Source organism: Aphelocoma coerulescens, chromosome 18 (assembly GCF_041296385.1).
Source record: "Aphelocoma coerulescens isolate FSJ_1873_10779 chromosome 18, UR_Acoe_1.0, whole genome shotgun sequence".
NCBI lineage: Eukaryota > Metazoa > Chordata > Aves > Passeriformes > Corvidae > Aphelocoma > Aphelocoma coerulescens.
The window spans coordinates 3,429,868-3,453,083 of record NC_091031.1 but is presented as its reverse complement, the minus strand read 5'-3'; the positions used below and the strand labels follow the sequence as shown (position 1 = coordinate 3,453,083).

The window sequence follows — 23,216 nt, the reverse complement described above, 5'->3', positions numbered from 1 at the left end:
TGATCTTGAAAGTCTTTGCAACCTTAAGGATTCTGTGATTCTGTGGTATTACCCACAGATGAGAGACAATCCAAATTCAGATCTAAAACATCCTTCAGCTTTAAGTGATTTCCTAGTGGTTTCATCCACGGGGAACAGTATTTCTGGTTTCTGCTGAAAAGCAGTGTAAAAGAACCTGAACTTCTTGGCTTGGGGCCTTGATGCTACCCAACTATAGGCAAGGACACTGATTTCAATAAAACCAGGAGAAAGACTTAAACTAGTTTATCACCTATCGCATGCTTTCAACATTTCAAACCTTATAGCTCTGTGTACATTAACAAAGCAGATCTGCAGAAAGCAGTGTGTCAAATACAGAACCTGCTTAAAATGGAAACCAAGACTACTTCCTGTACCTGCAGCAAAAGATTATCCAGTCACCCCATACCATAGCTCTGTCTTGTGCTGGTTGCACATACTCTTGGGGAAAAGCAGTGACCCCAAGGATATCCCTTACAACTCCCCACTGTGAGTGCCCAGACTCTTTCCAAAGCACACCCCCCAAATGCTTCCCAGGGGACATGCTGACACAGAAAACTTGCAGCTCCCATGAGCCAGGCAGTGCCTGCCAAGCATGCCTGCCTAAATTTTGGGTCTTTGATTTCCATGAATTGGCAGAAATTTTTACTCTTACCTCTGCAACATGCTCTCTATGCTCTGTTGTGAAAATGAGACATTTTTCACTCATTTTTCATTTCTGACCTGGAGGGAAAAAGCCGATATGTTAAATTATGCTGAGTATGAACTCCAGATGGACTCGTGTCAGCAAAGTGTCGCTTCAGAGTAAGAGACAGTAAGAGCCAAGCCATTTCTTTGGGTGTTTCACTAAGGACTTTTGAATAAGAATTTAGTTTCTTTTTCAGCCGCTCAGGGATTCTATATTGGAGGCAACAGCTGCCTCATTTCCCAGCGCACGCATGCAGTTAAAGGAAAACAACAGTTGCAGAAGGCAGTTATTTTCTTCCTCTTTCACTCTTTTGTCTGAACCAAATTACTGTGTATGGGACTATGTTAAATTAGATTAGCATGTGACTTTTAACTTCTCTGGAAGCCATCACTCCCAATCCATCACCTGTGAAAATATACTAATATTACCATGAGCTAAAAGAATGAGATTGTAAAAATAAAAACTGTAAAAATTTGCAAATGGCCAGAGTTAGGGAAGAACAACTGACATGCTCTGTGTGATACATGGATGTATTTTAAGTACTTAAGTCAATTGAAATTAAGTAAAAATGATTAAGGATAATGGATAAATTCTGTTAGCAGACTTTTAAAATCAAGTTTGTGTTCAAACAGAAAGTGATTCAAAGCCTGTCTGTGCTGTGCTAATTGGAAGGCATGTATCAGACACAGTTGCAAAACGCAGTATTGGAGCTCTGAATTCACTTAACTGAACTACTCTGAATTTACACCAGTGCAGCAGATGTAGGAACTCAGTCTTAATTCTGTCAAAAAAAAAAAATTTAAACCGGTTATCTCAAATACCCCTTTGCTGCATTAACATGTTGGTCTGTGTACAGTATAGTCTGAAAGTAACACAACACAAAATGTAATTTCATGGTAACTTCTTCTTTCTGGAAATCTTAAATAACATCCAAAGATTCCCATAGCAGGTGGTTGGAACTAGGTGATCTTTAAAGTCCCTTACAACCCAAGCCACTCCGTGATTCTGATTCAGTTTTTGAGTATTTGAACATTCCCTGTTCAGTATTTGAGTTGTTTGCTTGCAAACACGAGGGAGATTTTCTGAATTTCCCCAGTGAATGAAACTTCTGTAGCATATGAAATTGTGTTGGGAGATGATAGCAACCTGCACACACAGGCGTTGCACCAACATCTCACAACTTTTCAAACACATTGATGGTGCAACACTGTCTAGATCAGGATTCTTGTGCACTTAAAAGTCATAGCGTGTCCTACCTTTCCCCCACCTCTCCAGCAATGCCAGGTGATTAAATGACGTAAGGCTGGAATGAGATACAGTGAAACCACCAAGGTGAAATCAGCAGCTACAGGGCCCAGAGTGCTCCACTGCAGCCACACCTGACGTGTCAACACGGTCAGGCTGTCCCCAAATGTGGGAGAACAGCACAAAAACACCGTCCTCCTGCCTCACCACCCCCAAGCTACGAGCAACACCGTGGCTGTGGCAACTGTCCCAAGCCCCGTGGCCGTGCTGAGGCCACAGGGCAGAATGGGGGTCGTGTCTGCACTCCGGGAGATATCACTGGGAGATGTCACCGCGACATCTGGCATCAACTCACAGCTGCCCTTCCTGGGTGCCGAGGAGTCCCCCGGCCAGACTGGATCTCAGAGGTGTGGATTAAGGGGCAGAGCCATTCAGAGGGGCAGAGCACAGTCCAGGTCCCATCCAAGGGGCGGATTGAGGGGCAGATCCGCACAGCGCAGCGGTGGCGCTCCCGGTCCTCTCAGAAGTGCTGTGGGCGGGGCGGGTCCCCTCAGAGGCGGCACCTCCCCCGACGGGGGTCCTGAGGCGGCCGGGGATGGCCACAGCAGTGCCTGCTTGCTGCGGCGCGGGGCCCTTCGGCGGGGCTGCACCCGGCGCGCCTGCGCGCGGGCCCGGCCGGTTCCGGTGAACGCTGAGGCAGCGGAGCGGGCGGACATGGCGGAGGGCGGCGCGGAGCGGGCCGATGGCCGCATCGTCAAAATGGAGGTGGATTACAGCGCGACTGTGGACCAGCGGCTGCCCGAGTGTGAGCGGCTGGCGCAGGTGAGGCGGGAGAGGAGCCTGGCGGGGCGGACGGGCTGAGTCATGGCGCGCTAGGCCGCGCGTGGAGGTGGCGCGGAGCGACCCGCGGCCGCATCCTGCCCCACGATGCGGTGTTGAGGGGTCTGGTTGCGGGTTCTCCGTGCCGTGCTGGGAAAGGGAAGGAGTGGGACGGCTCCGCCGTTTCAGGGCTGTGTGGGAGGGTGGGAAGGAGGGAGGTTGGTGGCCAAGCAGGGTGCCTGAGCGCTGAAACTGCTCTCCAGGGTAGTGGTCACGGCACCAACCCTGCCAGAGCTCAAGGAATGTTTAGACAACGCTCTCAGGCATATGGATTCTTAGGGAGGTTCTGTGCAGAACGAAGGCGAAGAGATGGACTCGATGATCCTTGTGGGTTCATTCCAGCTCAGTCTGATCTGTGATTTTGAGACGGGACGCGGTTTCGGGGCTCAGCTTCGCGGGTGAGGGAACCAGCGGGCCCCAGTCCATCACAAGGGCCGTGGCTCTTCCCCGCAGCCCCTGCTCTCGGGCACACGCGGAGTTGCTTGTTCGTCCCGGGGCTCTGTACGCCGGAGCTACCTTCGTGTAACAGGTCCCGGGGCACGTTGGACAGGCAGCGCTTTAACTCGGTTACATGCGAGCCCCAACGAGCTGGAATGGAGGAACAGAGCCAGGAGAGGCGCTGGGGCTGTCTCTGCCTCCTTCGGCTCAGTAAACAGCGTCCGTGCGCACACCCTGCGTGACCGCAGGATGTGTTGCACATGGGGTCATAGTGATTGAGTATACGGTGTTTCATTAAAAAGTTCTTCTGTGGCGTGGAGATTCTTGTGTCCCTCAGATCTCAGAAAAGACAGAACCATGGAATCACAGAATGGTTTGGGTTGGAAGAGGTCTTAAGCTCATTTCATTCCACCCCCTGCCATGGGCAGCGACACCTTCTACTAGACCAGGTTGCTCCAAAACCGTACAAATTGGCTTTGAACACTTCCAAGGATGGGGCAGCCACAGCTTCCCTGTTGTTGCTATCATTTGTTGTCCCAGTAGGATGGCATCTGACTCTTCACATGCTGCAAATGCTCTGCTTGATCCACGTGTTTCAAGACACACATGTTGTACAGTTCTGAAGGCAGTAGCCTTAAGATAAATAAATTGCATCTTACATTATCTTAAGGCTATTGAATGGAGAGCAGGCACAAGGATTTTGTCCTACAGGCACAGCTCTGCAGAGGAATGGACACCATGGCCATGTTTCATTCTGCAAAACAAATTCTGTGGCCGTAAGAGCACATCCTTGATAAACCACTGTATGTAGTCTGCAATATTTCAGCTGGGATGTTTTAGAAACAAATTTCATTTTCTGTGGTTTGTTACTCATTTTCTACCTGTTTTTTGTTTCTAGTTTCTAACCATTTTTTGCAGCCCCACCACTGCCATGGGCTCTTACAAATTCACCCATATTAACTTTTTTTTTTTTAACAAGATATTTGCTAGGAATTGCAATTTAGGACTAAAAGTACATTGTGGTGTCTTACACTCCTCTAAACAAAGGCAAATACAGTTCTCAAAACCCCTCCAAAACCAGGACTATTATAATTCCATGCTTAGCCTGTAAAGCTTGTAGTTTATACTCTGTATAATACACTGTAATTAAGATATGAATATGGGTGGAATTAATAGGTGAACAATTTTTTTGGCCAAGGTGTTTAATTGCATATCTCATCTCACTGAAAGCTCTGTTTTGGCCAGAGAAGAAATGAGTCTTCCACGCAGCTCAGTGAATGTGAGCTCACCAAACCTGTCTGAAACTTGCCAGGTTTCTCTCCCAAGGCAGACAACTTGGAGCATGTGTTTTGCAAAAATGCCACTAGTACCTCTCCAGTTCTATCTCTCTGTAGAACCATGTCTTTAAAGTTAGTGCTATGCATACATTTTTTTAAGGGAAAAAAATTAAAATGAGTGTACGGGCTGGTCTGTTCTTATTTATGTGAGAATTTGAGCTACTCTCAGTTTAAACTGAGTTATGTTCTTAACTCATGGAGATATTTGTTTGCCTATCTTATTAGGAAGGAAGATTGCAAGAAGTCATTGAAAACCTTCTCTCCCTGGAAAAACAAACACGGACGGTGAGTAGTGTATGGTGGTGCTGGGATGTGCTACACATCTCATGTTCCACTGTGTTAAAGTCATGAAGGGACTTGCAGTATCCTTGGAGCATCAGTCTTTCTTTTCTTTAAAAAGCAAATCAGTGCGAGCAGATACAATGATTTTTTTCCCCTTTGTGTAAAATAAGTGCAAGTGCTGGAGGGCTCAGGTTGTTTATCCTGTCTCTAACATGCTCTTGGTTTGTTACAGGCTTCTGACATGGTCTCCACATCCCGAATCTTAGTTGCCATAGTGAAAATGTGTTACGAAGCTAAAGACTGGGATGCTCTTAATGAAAATATTATTCTTCTATCAAAGAGAAGAAGTCAGTTAAAACAGGTGAATTTAATCCTTTGAAACAAAATATAAAACTGTATTCTGGAGCCGTATTACATATCTGGTTTCCCCATATGTGTGGGGACTTTCTGTGTAAAGATGGTGGTTCATCTTTACACTCTTCTGCAGGGTGTATTGTAGACATATTCTTCATGTTCAGATGTGCATTAAACAGAGTTACTGCAATTTATTGTGCTCATATGAAATGTGTGCTTTGCATGCTTGCTTTTGAAACTGGCATACTTTGGTATAAAGCACTTGCATTTAAGAAGGTGTAAAGTTTGTTGCACTCTGGGTGTTCAGTTTGACTTAAATAGAAGTCAGCAACAGGTAATTTTAATGGCATCATTGCTTTAGGAAGGAAAGGGTTACCTATTGTTTAGTGTGCGGAATCATCACTAGTGTGTGTAAGAGTACAGTTTAGATCTCTGACTTGCACAGACTGTAGCTGAAGGCTTGGATCATTCCAGCTGAATTTTGAGGAACTTTTTGAGGAAGACCTTTCTAGAAGTTTAATTCTGGTTTTTTTTTAGAAGTAGGTATTTTAATAATAATTTTACCAGCTTTGTCAGTATTGTTACCAGAAGTGCACATTCCAGTACCTGTGCTTGTCACTGAAGAAAACATCCCTTTTCCTTCCCTTCCTGAGGAATCTACAGGTGTTGTAAGGAGAGGGGGTAGTGCACAGAGTTAAGAGAAGATACACGTCTCTTCAGCCATGTGCGTCTTAGGGCAAGCAGAGAAGTTCTGCCAGTCCATGTGAGTCTTGTGGATTTGGCAGAAGAGGAATTGCTTTTCAGGATAAAACTGCATGGCATGGATTATTTTCAGTATTGGAAAAACTGAGATGAAAAAAATGACAGAACAGCATCCCATTTGCCTTGTAGCATCAGTCAATAGCATCATTGTACACATCTTCATGAATCAAAGTGAGGAGATAGACTCTGTGCTTTTTGCTGAAATGAGTCTCTTTAGTGTGATGTGAAACTATTTTTTACTTACCTCTGAGTGTTATAGCTTGAATTCATTAGGGAAATATAAAACAATAGTATGTCTTTCTGTTTTCATACTAGGCAGTTGCTAAAATGGTCCAGCAGTGCTGCACTTATGTTGAAGAAATCACAGACTTACCAGTCAAACTGCGCTTAATCGACACATTGCGTATGGTCACAGAAGGAAAAGTAAGATTTTGTTTTAAGACTCAATGTCTAAAAGGTAGAATAAAAATGTTCACCTTCTTTAAAAGTGTAGTTTCTTAGCATTATTTTTTTAATCCTGTGCAAGTAAGAGCAGAAGTAATTTTTAAATTAACCTGAGAAGCCAAGTAGTTTATTTCTGTCCAAAAGACTGCAGATATTTTCCATATTTAAATCATATGCTGAAACACTGGTCCATGTTCCTATAATGTAGTTTTCTGGATGTATTATTAATATAGTTAGTAATACATTTCAAAGTTCTAAAATGCCATTTACTTTTCACTTCTTCATATGTGATGTATTTGAATTTGGTAGAGAAATGGGCAGGTTTAGTTTAATTTCTCCTGCACTTAACAAGGTGTTACATATAGTTATGATAATCAGAAGGTGATACCAAAGCATTATACCAAGTGAGTTACTTATATTGTGTTCCTTTTGCTTTAAGAAAATAAAGAATTCTGAATTAAGGCAAATTTGTGTCAGTTTTATGACTTCTGTCTGTTAGTCTAAATTGTTAGTAATCAAGTCTTGTTGATTAATGGCTGGTTAGGAGTAAGTAAAATAATTTAAAGGGGAGTACTTAGTACACATTAACCATAAAGTGTAACTTCTATCTGTTTCAATATATTCTAGCAAACAAAATATTTAATACTTTATTCACAGTGCATATCCCTTTGTATTTGCTTGAAGAATCATAGGTCATTTTTAGAGTAATTTGGTCCGAAAAAGTTTGGTGTGTCAATTATCCACTGTATTTCATCAGTGTATATTGTGGATAGTGCCAGTGTAGTGGATGGATACACAACAAATTAAGTGGTTGTATGATGACAGCATCAAGTGTATTTCCCAGGGGGCTTGCAGTCTCAGAGTTAGCACTCCTCTTTAAAAAATTAATGTTTAAACTCTTCCTTCTGCCCTCAGATATATGTGGAAATCGAGCGTGCTCGCCTGACAAAGACACTTGCAACAATAAAGGAACAGAACGGGGAGGTGAAAGAGGCTGCCTCGATTCTTCAAGAGTTGCAGGTAACGCCTTGGAACTTAGAAGTGCATCAGCAATAGCAATTAATTCTGACTGTTCTGAGTTTGTTTAGAAACTGAATCAGGTATGTTTGCAGAAATGCCGGGAATGAGATGAATTGTTATTAGTGAAAGTGCAGTTCAGCTTTAACTGCTTTTTTTTAATCTCATGAGTGGGTTACACAGAATATTTTCCACTTGGAAAGTGGATTTCAATTCTCTACCTAGTTCATTGAGTTTAGTGTTGGTGGATTCTTTGGTGTAAGTGGAGGGGATAATTAAAATGGAATAACCTTTATTCTATTTTCACTTGCTCTGTAATAGCTTTTTTCCTGTTGTTTTGTTTTGGTGTGTTCCGCCTCCAGACAACCTCCCACTCTTCTGGCACAGTTCAGCCTTCACTTGATTTGACTTTGACAACATTAAGTAGTTACATTTTCATTTCAGGTGGAAACCTATGGTTCAATGGAAAAGAAAGAACGTGTAGAATTTATCTTGGAGCAGATGAGACTCTGTCTAGCTGTAAAAGACTATATTCGGACTCAAATTATCAGCAAAAAAATAAATACAAAATTTTTTCAAGAAGAAAACACAGAAGTAAGTCCTTGGAGGATTTCTCACTCTTTCTCCCTCCCTGCACACAAATTTTAATCTGACTTCTCTTCGAGTCCAAGTGTATTTATTTAAATCTCTCTGTTTTCTGGGGTTCAGTTGAATTTCGTTTACCCATCATGGAGCTGTGTTAATTCGACTTTTTGATACTGTTTCAGAAACTAAAGTTGAAATACTACAACTTAATGATCCAGCTGGATCAACATGAAGGCTCCTACCTCTCCATCTGTAAGCACTACAGAGCCATTTATGACACTCCCTGTATCCAGGCTGAAAGTGAAAAGTGGCAACAGGTAAAAAAACTGTACATAAAAATGTCTGCATTTCCATGTGACAAATACCCATATCTTACCACATCGGTGTACAGTGGATGAAATAGCTCATCAGTCTGTTTTTATTTAAATGGTTGTATTAACAAATTGGTTAGTTGAAAACAGATATGATAAAGTTGATTTCAAAAGAATGTTTATAACCAATATCTTTATTATATTATCTTTGAAATTGAGAAGGTCTCAACTGTTTCATGGAAGTGTAGAGATTACAAACAGTGTGCAAGTGTGGTCTCAGTGGTGCTGTTCTGTGTGCAGTGTCATACATGAAATCCCTTATTAGCTTGGTCTTTGCATGTTAAGTGCCTTAATTAGTTAATTTTGAGTTAAACAGCTCTTTTAATTGAATGATAAAGTTAACCCATCAACCCAGGTACAAAAATCAAGCCTTATTATTAGGGTTTTCACTATCAAGCTTCATTATTAGTGTTCTCACTTGTTCAAAACGGTGCATTTGCACTAGTCCCAGTTAAAATTCCCAGTTAAAAGTTTCCTAGTTAAAAATCCCTTTTTCAAACCTTAAACCACTTGTACACTGTAAGAGTTGTTTCTCCTATGTTCATTGTCTGCTTTTGTGGATGTTTTGGGAGGTATTAGATGTATTTTAATATGTTTTTAGGGTTTTGCTTTGCACTTCAGTCTCGGGACTAACTCCAAAACCCCAGTCCTAACAGCCAATTGCTATTTTTAGCCCCATAGCCGTTATTCTGCAAGTAAGCTCCATAGCAACCTGAATCTTAATGAGGGCATGTTACCACCCTTACTTCAGCTGTTACCACCCCCCTGACAACGACGAGCCATTGGTAGACAGAGATGATCTGTCAAAAGGAAAGCACCAATCACTTTGGACCAAAGGGGTGTGCTATGGGCGGGCTATGGGCGGGCTATGGGCAGACTGGGGCGGAGCAAAGGCACTATAAAACAATGATGCAACCCTCAGAGCGGAGCAGCTCAGGTGTAGTGGACGTCAGTGCTGGGTACTTAAGCCTTACTCCTTTTAAGGAGCCTTTAATAATTTTACCTTTGACTTTTGGATTAGCTAAAAGTCAGCCCAGCACTGCAAGTTCTTCCACCAGAGGTCCAGTGCTGTCTAAGCCTGAAGATCTCTAATCCCTGCGCTCCTGGGGCATACCTCCTGAGCCACTAGGATCCCAAATTTTTATATTTTGCTAATTTTTGTAATTTTTCAATTTTTCCGTTTTTAATAAATTATTTTAATTTTTACTAAGAGTTGTCTCATTCCTCACATGCAGTACAGATGTATTTCACGTTTGAAAAGATTTTTTTCTTCATGTATTTATTTGAAATACTAGAATTTTGGTTAACCTGTGTCAATTTAAATGTACCACAGTTCACTTCTGCAAGATGACATCAGTTTCACTTTAATTTCTTAATACACTGAGCTTAAATCTTATTAAATTCTAAGTTTTGTAATCGGTGTTGGCAATTCTTCTGTTTGTGGAAAAAACCCACACTCTTTCCTCTTAAACAGGCGCTGAAGAGTGTTGTTCTTTATGTTATTCTTTCACCTTATGACAATGAACAATCTGATTTGGTGCACAGAATTAGTAGTGACAAAAAGCTAGAAGAAATCCCCAAGTATAAGTAAGTATCCTTTTTAGTAACCAATTCTTAGATTAAGAAGTGTCTCTCTCTGACAGTGCAAGTGAAATATCTTTATGCTGAGTCTGCTGTGAGCAACTCTGAATTTAATGCTGCATTAAGAATTCTGCAAAAATGTCATGATTGTTCTGTGTGAAAATAAATGTCTCTTGTAAGAGAAAGATCTTTGTTAGAAGAACAGTCTGACTTGAGCTGCCCCCATTATTTATGGTAATAAGAATAAAACATTTAAAATTATGCCTTAGATCTATTTGAAGTATAGATTAGGCCTTATTAATACAGGATTGTAATTCAACTGTACTAAATCATTCAGAGATCTCCTAAAACTATTTACCACCATGGAGCTGATGAGGTGGAGTACCCTAGTTGAAGAATATGGGAAGGAGTTGAGAGAAGGATCCCTTGACAGTCCTGCAACAGATGTTTTTGGCTGTACAGAGGAAGGTGAAAAGAGATGGAAAGATTTAAAGAACAGAGTTGTGGAACATGTAAGTATCTGTCTGTAGGCAGTAGCTGTGTACTCAGTGCCTCAGATAAAAACACTTTTTGCTTGCTGTACTTTAATCACAAAGAAGACAAAATAGCTAATAAAGCAGCAGATAAGGTGTCTTTTCTGTTGTGTTGTTTTTCAAGATTTTACTTGCTTGTATATCTTTATTTTATATAAATATATATATATATATTTGGCATACTTGCCACCAAAAAGAGCATATTGCACTCAAATGAGATTGAGCTTTCACGTTTCAATAAAGCATAAATCGGAAGGTCTTGCTTTGTATTAAATTCATAATTGGTTGATTTCTTTTTTTAATAATTTGTCATGTAGAGACTTTTATACCTTCTACCAGCAAAAGAGCTGTTTGTTCACAACCCCTCCTGTCCCCCATGCCGGACTGTCACTAGAGTACTACAGTTCTTAATCTACTTGTAACATGGACTTTTATATTTTTGCAGCCTGCTTCAATTATTTTTTGCACATAACCCTCTACTCTGAACACTTTTATTCCAGAATATTAGAATAATGGCTAAATATTATACCAGAATTACAATGAAGAGAATGGCACAGCTCCTGGATCTGTCAGTTGATGTAAGTTTTGCTTTGCTTATCCTTCTTTCATAAGGGAGGGGTCTGTGTCTGTGTGTGTGTGGCAGAGATGTGAGTATTCAGCAGAGTAATGTTCTGGTTTTAATTTTCTGCCTTTATGGGAGTTAAAAAAACATTCTTTAAACAGTAAACTCAGTTTCATGATGCACATACCTGTAAGGCAAAAGCTGCTCTTAGAAGTTAATTTATGTTCAAGGCCTTGTGTAAATGCTGGAGCTTCTCTGGTGTTTCAGTGTTAAAAAGTTCTTGTCAATGAGGGATGAAAATCGTCTGGAGAGGGTCCTTCACCTGTAAATGTCCCTGTTCATAGGTGGTGGCACTTTGGGAACATGGGGTGGAGGGGGTCTTCCTGCCACCCTCCTTTGTTTTCAAGAGCTTTCCAAGTAGAATGACACATCCTGGTGTTTTGAGTGCAAATGAAGAGCTTTACCCTTCTGCCTTTTCATGAAATCTGCTTTTCCCACAAACTCAGAAATAACCCTTTTTTGACAGTGGCCAGTAATTAATTCACTGGGATTTTCCTAAGCCTTGCTTACTACATGACTTGCTCTGGTATCTGTGTAGCCAAGTACTCCAAAGTGTAAAAGTCTATTGGGGTAGTATATTAAACTTTTAATTTCATGAAAAATAATCAGATATAGGTCGATTGAAAACAAAAAGGTTTTTTTTTTTTTAATAGTTTGTGCTAGTACCCTGCATTGCCAGGCACATGTAATATTAAAATACCGTGCATTTTTTAAAGTACAAGATTGTTACAGCTGTACTTGTGTATAAAGAAAATCTTATTCCTGGTGCTTTCACGCTGTCTGGGAGGAATTCTGATGTTTTGTAGGTAAAAATGCTATTTTCTTGACTTAGTGCTGTTTGTCTTTACAGGAATCGGAGGAGTTCTTGTCTAACCTAGTAGTTAATAAGACCATCTTTGCTAAAGTAGACAGGCTGGCAGGAATTATCAATTTCCAGAGGCCTAAGGACCCAAACAATATACTCAATGACTGGTCTCACAAGCTCAACTCCCTCATGGCCCTAGTTAACAAAACCACACATCTCATTGCCAAAGAAGAGATGATCCATAACCTGCAGTAAGGTGCCTCAATAATCTCAGTGCTTTTAAAGAAGGCATTAAATCTTCATAATAGAGACTATTATTACAAGTGTGTATATGGTTTGTTTTCTCCCTGTCAAGCCTTCCTGGTCTAAAATTTAGAACATAATTCTGAAATTCCTGTTGACAATTAAGTTCCCTTGATTATTCATTCAGTTGTTAAATGTTTTTGCTACAATTGGTGAAAGAACAGAATAAAACTGTATTGCCTGTATAATAATAGTCTTGTGATTTCTTTTTTTCCATGTGTACCCTTATCTGTCTAACACATAATTCTGTGGTTATTTCATTATAGGACTATTTTTGAGGCTGTGATTGAGAGGATATACTGTAAATAATAAAAACCTAGGGTTTTACAAAGTGGTAACTTACAATGATAATACTGTGAAATTATGTCAGATACTCTTTGAACAAAATTCTGGCTGTTTATGCTTATAAATAATGCTATTTCTTGCGATTTGGTACTATAGTTAAAATTTATTATTCTGAACTGCCAGAGCAATCAGTACATGAGTAAGTAAATGTTGTTTGCAAGTCACTAATTTTGCCTGTTTTGTTGTTACAGTTTGTAGTGGCTAAAATGGCAGTTAATCAGTTAGCTAAGATGGTGCTTTAAAGCTGCTACTTCTCATCATGGGTGTGTTACATTCTGAGCAGATAATGCCCTATTATTTACTTCGACCTCCTTGTAATGGAGGGAAGCTGTGGACTTTTCCCCCTGCTCTGGTTTTTTAAGGAAGTAAAATAGCAGCACAAATAGTGTAGTAAGAATCAATGGAACTTCCATTGAATTTGCGCTGGTTTGGAATGATTTTTAATGCTAGTCATAACTATTCTGTTCATAATTAAGTAGAGACTATAATTGTAAATGATGTATTGAGAAATATATAAATCCCATCGCTTTACAAGCACTCTGAACTTCAGAGTAATGCTCTTTTCATGTGAATACACTGAAATTAGGAAACTCCAAACAGGGATTTTGAGTGAGGGAATTCTGAAGGGACAGGAAAAGATAGAAGCTTGTAAACAGTGATTTGCATTTGAAATGTAGACTTTGGTCATAGCTTATGGGAAACTTGGGAATGTAATTTGGAAGGCTTGTAACTTTCAAAGCCTTACCAATCCAGCTCACTGCATTTGAGCAACAAAAAGGCAGCTGAACTATCAGTGAGGGAAGGAAGAGGAGCAGGTGTTCAGAATGCACAGAATGTTTACCATATAACTTCCTAAATTATATTCTAATCTTTGTTGTACAAGTTGTTTAAAACCTTGTCGTGACCATGTCTGAGCATGGGATGTTCTGGCCATTGGGAGGCTTTAGTAGCATGAGCAAAACTGGCTGCTGTCAGGACAATGGATAAAGTAGCTTGAAAACCAATGTATCTTTTGGGAACCAAGGCAAGAGCTATCAGAGAGGAGAACAATGGGTCATCAGGGGAAGTGGGAACTTGCCTCTCCCTGTTCTTACAATAAACATTTTCCTTCCATTTGCTATCTGGTCTGGAATCTTCAGCCCCAGGCATTTAAGCCTCTGATGCTTCTACCAGATGAGATATGTTGGACCTGTTTCCCCAGCCAACCCTCTTTTCCTTTTTATCCTAGAGGGGAATGTTTCAGTGGTTCCCTGGCTCTTTCTGGGTTTCTTGCAAATTCTCCTCCCTCTCTGGCCTGGCTCTATCCCTCTCTGCTGCCTTTGGCTGCATTTAGAGCAGGAGTTTGTTGGAGGGAGGAGGTGGTTTCTTTCCCCTCACAACCATCTTTTGCTGTCAGCATTAGAAAGAACATAGAAATAACAGTTCAGGTATCTCCTTAAAAGTCAGTTCAGAAGTATTATAAAGGTTTACTTTCATGGTCTGTGTTCATGCCAAAGATCCACAATGATCAGGCTCTCTGTCTTTGGATCTGAAATATATTTTTGTTTGCACTTGGAACACCTTAGTCTTGGCTTGGAACATACTGCCCAAGGCAGGCTCCCTCCCTGTCCTCAGAGAGAGACTTTTGCTGTGTTCTGAGTACTTGTTACCAGAAGCAAGAATCCCTCAGGGTTTCCCTCCCCATACATCACAAAGTTAAAATAGAAGTTTTAAGATAAAACTCGAATTATTGGGCTATAGGGTAACTCCAAGTGAGTGGAAAAGAATCTATTTACCCTGAAGTTTGGGTTTGGTGTTTTTGTTGTTTTTTTGGTTTTTTTTTTCTGCTTGCAGACTACCATTGATGAAAGTGTATCTTGAGTCTGTCTGGAAAAGGTTGTCACATTCAGGTTGCTAGGAAAAAAGCTATACATTTTTGGTGCCAATTCATCTCAAGAATGCAGATATATGTCAGATATAACTCCTCCCTGAGCAATTTAAAGGTCAGCATAAAGACATGCCAGCTTCTTAAAAAAAATGCACAGAGACTGAAGATCCTTGATCTTGACAGTGTGGGACTAAACCATTACATTACTCTGACCTTTGTAGTTTCTATCTCTTCAGTGTACCCTCAACATCCCCTTATTGCTGGTTGCTTCTCAATGATCTCATTTTGTGGATCAAAGGAGAAATGAATTAGTTTGAGTATTACTTGCTCTAGAAATTACATGTGTTTAAGGAGTCCATGTTGAAATGTTACCCTTGGATAATTACAAAGTAAGATTAAAGTTGAGATCATCTGTTCATGAGAGGACTCTGGAGGAATTCCAGGGGAATTTTCATGCTGGAAAATCAAAACTTGCAACTCTTCAGCCTAATAATGAGACATTAAATGGCTGCCTAGAAACAGTTTGCTTTATTGTTTAGTAAGACTAGGAATTACTGTTGCTATCTAACTCCAGGTCTACCACTGCCTTGTTTGTGGAAGAGGGTAAACCACTTAACTTCTGTTACTTTCCCATGACTGCTGCTTCTGAGGGAGTTCAAAATTTATAAAGGTCCAGTGTGCTAAGGCAATGAAAACATTGCTCCTGTTGTTGCAATCTGTCTGGCACTTCCATTGAGAAAGGCCTCCTGTTGTTTTGTTCCTCAGGGATGAACAATCTGTTCAAGAAGCCTGCTGGGATGTTGGGCTGCAGGGTCAGGGAGGCAATTCCCTGCTGAATGTATTCTATTATGTCCTTATTACTTTTACATGTTAATTGTAATGGTTTTTCCTGTATTCTGGTTAGACATCATGAGTGGAGCTGATTGAAAATGGAGTTTTCTGTATTCACAAAATACCAGTTCCCAGAAACAGGAGTGAACTTGAACATAGAATGGAAATTGATTTTCTGAATTTCCTGTGAAAGCAGAAGAGAAAGAAAAAAAGTAGCAGTGTAAGTTTCAAATAGAATATTTTTGTTTTGAAAATGTAGAAACTAAGCTGGAGTTGTCATTCCAAGTGTGCAGCTCATGGGCGAGCCAGGACTCCAGGATTTTTTGGCTACCAGTTCTCCATTAGCCCTGGAGCAAGTGAGGATTTGAGAGTTCCCAACTCTGCCAGAATCTGTGCCACACCTTTCAGCGCTCTGCTCAGATCTTGGCTTCATGGCAGGGAGCCTAGCAGCCCTGAGTGGCCCCAGGTTTTCAAACCCTTGTTTTTTGGCAAGGAGCCTGGATTCTCCAAGGACCAGGGCATGGCTCCTAGCTTCACAGAATAGGGGGGAGCCCTGTGAGCCAGCATAATTTACAGAATCCTGACTGAAGAGGAGGGAAACAGGATGTGTTAGGGCTTCTATACAGGGATTCCTTGCAGACATGGTCCCTGGCAGGGTGGGCTTTCTAAACTTTTAGTAGGAAATTGCTATTTTCAGATTTGAAAGATTTCAAAATGTACAAGTGGAATTGAGTTTGATATCGCTGCATTCGTTGGAGGGGTTTTTTAAATTTTACCATTATAATGAGTGCCTAGAAATATCACTGTTAGGCTTTTGAAGATCTGAATCCTGTCAAGTCTCATGATGCTGAGTGGGAATTGCTTGTCTTTGTTACTCTCTCATGTTTCCTCATTATGCCTTTGGTATCTCTTATATTTCCAATATCCACTGTTGCTTTTCTTCTCCCCGCACACTCCTTGTGACCCCCTGCTCCTGGTCTCTTTGGGCAGAAGTCTAGCACTCTGAGCTCTCCTCTTGCCATGAAACCCCATTGGTGAGCATAGCACACAGGATTCCAGGAATTTAGGAAGTCTGGATGATTCTGGAAATGCAAGGCAGTAGTCAGCATGTAACACGTCTGGTTCTGTGCCTTGCCCAGTGCTCAGTGACATCCTGGCTTGTCAGCTCATCCTGGGGGTTGTGAATGATGTGTTGGAAGGCAAAATTGCAGCTTCCACTTGGGTAATACACATCAAGGAAAGAGAAAGAGATGTCTCATATAGATATATATGGAGTTCCTCCCACAGTAGTAGCTAATATAATGACCTTATTTCGTTAAATTATCCTTCAATACTGAATTGAAACATGTCAGTGAAAGCTACAAGTCGTCTCTTTCTTCCCAGGTAATCTGTAACCAGTTCCTGGGTCATAACTCTGTCTCATGGGATGTTCTCACAGAAGTGGCTCTGAACTCAAATTTAATTTTTTTAGGCCCCTTGGATTTGGGATCTCTTAAGCCAGTTGCTATAGGATTCTCACTTTGAGCAGCATTTCCAGAGTTAATGAGCACTTGGAGCCCCAATTTGTTTTGGACCAAGTCTTCATCTTTCTATCTGGTAACAAAGACTTTGGAAGAGCTTGGAGGGGACACCACATGGAAACAGAGTTGTTCCAAGCTTGCAGGCTCAGTGGCAGTGCTTGCACAGGACAGTGCTTGGCAGCCACCCCCATCTTGGGAGCTTCTGGCTCCCTCTCCAGCCTCTGGCACGCCCACTCTGGGTTTATGTAATACAGTTGACCAGTTCACAAAATAGACTAAAACTTCCTTCATATGGAAGCTAACAGGGTTAATTAAAGTACCAAGATCATTAAAAGCAGTGGGTGCAAGGGCATGGGCTCGATTCTGTGTTTTATACATGGGGATTCCCCTGTGCCCATAGTCCTTCCCAGCTCCTTTCTGGGCTGTTCCTACAGGGTGGAGTAGCCACCTCGTCACAGCAGCCTTTGCCTCTTGGTACTTGCAATCTGGAACTTTAAATCAGCAGAGACAGAGAGTAATAAGAATGGGGTCTGTCACTGAACAGATCCTCCTATAATTCAGTCACCGCCACACAATTTTTTTCTTAGCACATTATAAAAAAATACTGTCAGAACAAATGGACTCAAGAAAAGCTTATGTGAAAAATAAACCCAACTAAATTTCTGTCTTTTCCAAACTGAACTTCAGAGGATATAAACACACATATCTAAAGATATGCATATAAATATAATTCTATCTTCCACTGGTTTTTCTAATTATCATTTTTTTTAAAGAAAACCTTTGCATTTTTTAACAGAAAAAAAAATTATCAGTAATATAAAGCTCACTAGTATGCTGGTTTAGACAAATTTGGAGGAAAATATCCTCTGATAGAAGGCAGGTTACAACCCCACCAAGTTCAGGAAAAAAAAGAATTTTTCCTCGGAGGAAAGTGAAAGAGATAAAAACTATTTATTTAACAAACACACAGGAAAAGGATAATAATGCTAAATAATAACACCTCTTGCTGTGGAGAAAAACCTGGGAAAATTTCAGAGTCCTTCTGTAGATGTAATCTTTCTCCTCCTTGGAGCTGTGTTGTGGGCCCATCTCAAGGGCCTTGGTGGGAAATTCTCCCAATGTGTTCTGATGTTGAAACGGTCCAGAAGAGAAGGGAAAAACTGAAGTCCCAGGAAAACAAAGTTCAACTCTCCGTCTTCCTCAGGAGAAAAGGAGCCGAAAGCTGGCTGAAGAGCAAGAAGGGTGCTTCCTCTGCTCTTGCTACCGCAGCAGAGGAGCGTGTACGTGTGTCCTTGAACAACTGCTTTGAAAAGTTTGCTCGGTTTTTTCCTCTCCCCCCTCTCAGGCTCAGTTTAAAGGCACAGAAAGGCCCAAAGTTAATTTCTGGGCATAGAGCAGCAATAGAGGGTACACACCTTAAAGTCACCCCAAGACAACTAGGAACCAAACACAACCAGCCTTGAAAGTAAAAGCACTAATTCTATTTCAACAACCTGGACTGAATGACACAAAGTTAGTTGGATCCCAAACATGGATTCAGCTTTATCTGATTACTTCCTTGCACACAGTGCCCATGGAAAACACAAGTCACTAGGAAAGCTGTCAGGCTGGCAGCAGGGATAGCAGACATGGCCTATGGCAAGTTCCACAGGAGGGTTTTATTCTGAAATAGCATCTCCTGCGTTGAGGCTGGGACCACCCACACTCCCCTCTGTGACAGCACAACTGTACTCCCGACTAGTTACGAAGTTGAATTAAAAAGCGGACTGATTTAAGACTGGGGCTGCAAATGCAAACGATTTATTTAGATTTAGTTCCTCCTGTATTTACATTTTTGCAAGGAGCTCTCTCTTTATAAATGCATTACTGATGAATATTGAAAACCTTCTTGGGCACAAGTATTTTCTTGCAGTAGCAATGCATCAGAGGCTTGGCTGGTGGTTAGTCTTCAAAGAGTTATGAGGCATTAAGACGTAAATTTAAATGTAAATACATTTTACAGGAAGATCCAATACTAAAATGATCTGGATCTTATTTCAATTAAAGGGGAAGGCAAAGTTTTTAAAAAACACTGGAATCCTGTTTTGGTGATAAACTTTCCTAAGATCCTGAAGTAAGCTGCTCTTCCCCAGTTTCTTGCCCACTTTGCCCTAAAGCACAACAGCCTATGCAGAGCACGGGGCACCCATCCACGGCAGCTGAGCCGGTAACGCCTTGAAAAAGCCAGTTTGCAAAACAGTGTAGGTATTAAAAACTGATTGCCAAAGAGTATGAAAACACAGCTAACAGGGAAGATTACTCCGCGAAAACAAAACTGTTATGCAAAGCAGTTTCTGGGATTCATGAGCAGCCAGCAACGCGTTACCAGCAGTCCTTCAGCACGGGCGGATGGGCTTGGAAAACACGGCGACAGCGTGAGCTGCTCCAGCACCTGCGGCAGCCTCGGCACCCGGACTCGGGCTCCCACAAGTTTCTTTAAGGGAAGGAACTTGAAAAAGCCATAGAAAAATAATTTAAAAAAACTCCCCAAACCGAAGAAACAAACAAAAAAATCCAACTCACGCAGCAGAATAACTATGAGAAAAAGTAATTTCCAAGCTTTTTTCAAGGGTGGGCTCCGTGTCGCCGCTCTGGCCGGCCCCCAACCCCCACCAGTACCGGCCCCGCCAGCGACCCTCGGGCTCCACAGCTGCGCTCCGAGCCCAGGGAAAAAAAAAAAAAACAAACAAAAAAACCCGCGGAAAATCCTCCGATGTTGCCGTTGTCTAGCGCCGGCGGCGCGCAGGTAGCCACGGACGCTGTTCCATGAGGGGACCCCTGGCTGCGCTTCAGCGGCCGCCGGGCTGAGGGGACAGCGGGTCCCAGTCCCTATCCTGGACCCGGACTCCATCCCCATCCTCATTCCCATCCCCTATTCAGGACCGCGACCCTGTCCCCACCGCCGCTCCGTCTCGGTCCTGGTCCCGGACCCGAACCCTGTCCCTATCCTGTTGCCGTTCCCATTCTTGCCCCCGTCCCGTCCCCTCACACCGCCGCTCTCCGCCTTCCGGGCCGGCGGCGGGCGGGGAGGGCCAGCCTTTCCCACAATGCTTTGTGGGACGTTGACAAGTGGATCCAAGATGGCGTAGAAAGTAATGACAGGTAAGTCGGGACTTCCCCGTCCGCCCCCGCGAGCACCGAGCGCGGCCCGGACCGGCCGCCGGCGGCCCCGCCGCGCCCTCGGGGGACCCGCGGGGCCCCGCGGCCGGCGGGGCGGGCGGTGCGGAGCGCGGGGGCCGCGCGGTGCCGGCGGGAGCGGGCCCTGTGTCCGCGGAGGGCCTGCGGCGGCCGCCGCTCGCGGGGTGTTTACGGGGCGCTCGGCCGGACCCCGGCGCTGCCGCACTCCTCAGAGCCCGCGGGCGGGCGGAGCGGCCCCGCGCCCGGCCGGGCCGAGGGGCTGGCCCGGAGAGCGGGGCTTGCCTCGCACAAGCCGGGGGTGCTCTCGGGGGGATGCAGGGGGGGTGGGAGGCAGCTTTGTTTTTGTACCGGGCGGGGCGGGAGGGGACGGGAGAAACGGCCGGGAAATAACAATGGTGAAATAGAAGTGAAAAAAGTGGGGTAGGTAGGGTTTGTGGAGGGATGGAAAAATAAATTGGAAGAATTTAACAACTGTTGTAAAATTACCCCCTCGGAGCGGTTGAAGGGTGGGCAGATGAGCTTATGTTTTTGTTTTCTGCAGGAGACTTAAACAGGGAGAGTGGAGTGAAGTTGAGAGGTTTAACACAGGTCCTGAGAGCAGCTTTTTTACCCTGGAACAGCTCTAAAACTGAGAACAGAGCTTCCACTGCACATTGCAACACAGTCCTTCCAGCAGACACTTATATATGTATTTTTAGGGCAAATCCCCAGGCAGGAGAAGGATCGTGTTACCCCTCCTGTGGTGGGACGTGTCCTTTTGTTAATTTCCAAAGGAGTGCAGTTGTTTTGGCTTCAGCGCTTTGTTAGGCAATTGTTTTTTGATTAGAGTAATATGATTAAACATATCATTGATGGAAATTAAGAAATAACTGCAGGGAAACAATTGCAAGGCTGCTTCCCAGTTAATGAGAAAATGAGTAAGAGTTAACAAGGTAATAGGATTTTTGCATTATCAAAGGTACAGCAAGCTTGAGAGGAAGTTTTAAAATAACACATTTCACTTTTCATTGAAAAAATAAAAGAATTCAGTTGTCAGAGAGAAATATACCCTTAAATTGGATATTCCCATTGACAGATTGAGTGTATCACCATGGCTGGTCCTCTTGGGGTGGCTTGGATTGTTGACATCGTCTAATGTTGTTGTTCCTAATAAATAGTGTAATTGAAGCAAGGCAAAGGATAAAATGCACCACCTGCCATTATTTATATAAGAAAAGACATGTTCCTTTATAAAAAATAAAAAAATAAGCAAATAATACTTGGGAAGTTTGTATTATTTTCCAAGACTGATAGGCAGAACAGGGAGGCTTTAAAATAATGTGTGTTTAATTCAGTTGTTTCAGCACTTTTGAGCCATAGCAGATTGTGAATGAAAACTCACTTTTTTTTTTTTTAATGATAAAGCTTTTGTGATGGGGACAGTCTGGGGGTACTGGGCAGGTCTACAGGGAGGAACTGATTTTTAACATTCAGTTCAAACTTAGAGGAGGGGAAAGTGTACAAGGGGCCACCACATTCCCTCCATGTCCTTGGGGTGCAAACAGGGAATCAGACTTTGGTAGGCTTGGCTTTTACAGCGCAGAAATTGTGAGTGACAGAAGCTGAGTTAAGGTTTTTTTTGTTGAACTTTAATTAGCAGAGCAGTTTTTCTATATTGGTAAGTGAGGGGACATTTTATGTGTTATTACTGATAAATAAAAGTTCTTTTTGTAATTTGTTCTGAAATCAGAAATTACTTCTTTATTTTTCCTGGCTGAAATCACATTTCCTTTATCACTCTTCAGCTTTGTGATTTTGTTGAACTGCTGAAATGTACAGTGTGTATTTTCCCTCTTTTAATTCATACAGACACTGTGCCTTTTTAGGTGAGCCAGATGAGTTTTTCTGTGGAAGAGGCTTGTTAAAGTCATGGCTTGAAGACTTGAAGGGTTGTAACCGCTGGTTTTATTTTTTGTTGTTTTTTTTTGTTTGTTTGTTTTTTGTTTTTTTGGGGATTTTTAAATTTTATTTTGGGATTTTTTTTGCTTGCTTGTTTGGGGGGGTTGTTTTATCTCTTCCCATCAGACTAAAACTTGAAGGGAGATGTGGAAGCAGCGTCTTATTCTCTAACTTGTCCCAGTTCTGCTTCTTGATCTGTCATGGAGGATTCTTTTCCTGTGGGAAATCTCAGTGGTTTCGGAGAAGTTCCTCCTGGGCTTTGGGATCAGCATGAGTAGATCTGGTTGTAGAAGAAGGGCTATGTGTTGGAGAGAGCTTCAACTCAAAGGTTGATTCATAGAGAAATTCTCATGTCAAAAAATGTAAGTCAGAGTGCCTGGAAAGCTTGAGGTGATATTCACAGGTGGGTATGGTACAGGTCTAATGCTTGAGAGATGGGGACAGCCTGGTGCAAATCACTCCACCTGTTTGTGCTTCCTTTTGAAGGAATTTAAAATAGGGATAGTGAATTTTACTGACTGGTAAGGAGTCCTGATACGGATGAAAGAGCCCATGTAGGAGCTGGGAAGTAATATTACTGATGTTTTTCAACTCTATTAATTCAATAATCTGATGAAATATTTTCTCCATTGTTGGCAATTATTTTTATTAGTAAAATCCCCTTTGCATTTATAGCTGGATATTCTTTCTGACTTCCAGTGTGTTGGGTTTTCTTCTTATTTGTTATTTATTACCATCTTATATTTGCTACTGAACATTATTCTTGGTGTTTTTGTTTTAGTAATGGCAGAAACAATTGCTGGAGCAATTCAGATTATTAAAGCCCTTGAATCTCTCACTTCACTGGCATCTCCTCCTGAGGTCAGTGGGACCTCACAGGTCTGGTAACAGGAGTGAAATCTAAATTAGAAAAGTCTTTGGTAATAATTTAAATCCATGCCCTGTGTACAGCCTGAGTAACTGGGGAAAGTCGTGGGAGCTGGCTTGGAGATGGAGATGGAAGGATGGTATCACGCTGCTCTAGCTTAGGGATTAGAGTGGTTGGACAGCTGGAATTCCCCTGCCTGGGGATCAGTAGGCCAAGAATCCTAGTGAGCCTCAGTCCTGTCCTGACTTTTCTCCTGGCAGTGCCGAAGCTTTCTTCCTTGAAGGAAGCAGATCCCCAGTGTTCCTCTCTGTGCAGTGCTGCCAGTGGCTCATCGTGGGAGGGGGAAATTTCAAATTTTGTAATCCCAACCCTTCTTCCTGCTCGTATTGTAGCTGTTGAATTCTTC

At 42.2% G+C, this 23,216-nt stretch overlaps 3 protein-coding genes across 7 annotated transcripts in view; 2 read left to right on the top strand and 1 right to left on the bottom strand.

The window, feature by feature from the left end:
- Nucleotides 1-2,487, bottom strand: part of PITPNC1 (phosphatidylinositol transfer protein cytoplasmic 1) — an 83,957-nt gene extending 81,470 nt beyond the window's left edge. The window contains exons 1-2 of the mRNA XM_069032963.1: nucleotides 2,307-2,487; nucleotides 674-741 (exon numbers count right to left, since the gene is read on the bottom strand). Coding sequence (XP_068889064.1) covers nucleotides 674-727 — 54 coding nt within the window. The 5' untranslated portion in view covers nucleotides 728-741; nucleotides 2,307-2,487. The remainder of the gene's footprint in view (nucleotides 1-673; nucleotides 742-2,306) is intronic.
- An 87-nt stretch (nucleotides 2,488-2,574) lies between these two features.
- Nucleotides 2,575-12,455, top strand: PSMD12 (proteasome 26S subunit, non-ATPase 12). The gene is made up of 11 exons (XM_069032948.1): nucleotides 2,575-2,773; nucleotides 4,831-4,890; nucleotides 5,120-5,248; nucleotides 6,319-6,426; nucleotides 7,363-7,467; nucleotides 7,909-8,058; nucleotides 8,232-8,366; nucleotides 9,895-10,007; nucleotides 10,339-10,513; nucleotides 11,035-11,112; nucleotides 12,007-12,455. The coding sequence occupies exons 1-11, from the start codon at nucleotides 2,666-2,668 to the stop codon at nucleotides 12,214-12,216; spliced, it is 1,371 nt and encodes a 456-aa protein (XP_068889049.1). The 5' UTR covers nucleotides 2,575-2,665; the 3' UTR covers nucleotides 12,217-12,455.
- Nucleotides 12,456-19,911: 7,456 nt separating this feature from the next.
- Nucleotides 19,912-23,216, top strand: part of HELZ (helicase with zinc finger) — an 86,319-nt gene continuing 83,014 nt past the window's right edge. For 3 of the 5 annotated variants that reach the window (XM_069032931.1, XM_069032934.1, XM_069032930.1), the window contains exon 1: nucleotides 19,921-19,968. Coding sequence is in view for 1 of the 5 variants with exons in the window: in XM_069032933.1 (XP_068889034.1) it covers nucleotides 19,962-19,968 (7 nt within the window). In the remaining 4 variants the exon portion in view is untranslated. Of the gene's footprint in view, nucleotides 19,969-23,216 lie in introns of all 5 variants that reach the window. The other 2 variants (XM_069032933.1, XM_069032935.1) reach the window with 2 other exon arrangements.

Bases quoted from the DNA above. Each gene is read 5' to 3' on its own strand.
- PSMD12 (XM_069032948.1), top strand. From the start codon at position 2,666: ATGGCGGAGGGCGGCGCGGAGCGGGCCGATGGCCGCATCGTCAAAATG. The intron at 6,427-7,362 runs GTAAGATTTTGT...TTCTGCCCTCAG, and splicing joins GTATGGTCACAGAAGGAAAA to ATATATGTGGAAATCGAGCG. The intron at 11,113-12,006 runs GTAAGTTTTGCT...TTGTCTTTACAG, and splicing joins TCCTGGATCTGTCAGTTGAT to GAATCGGAGGAGTTCTTGTC.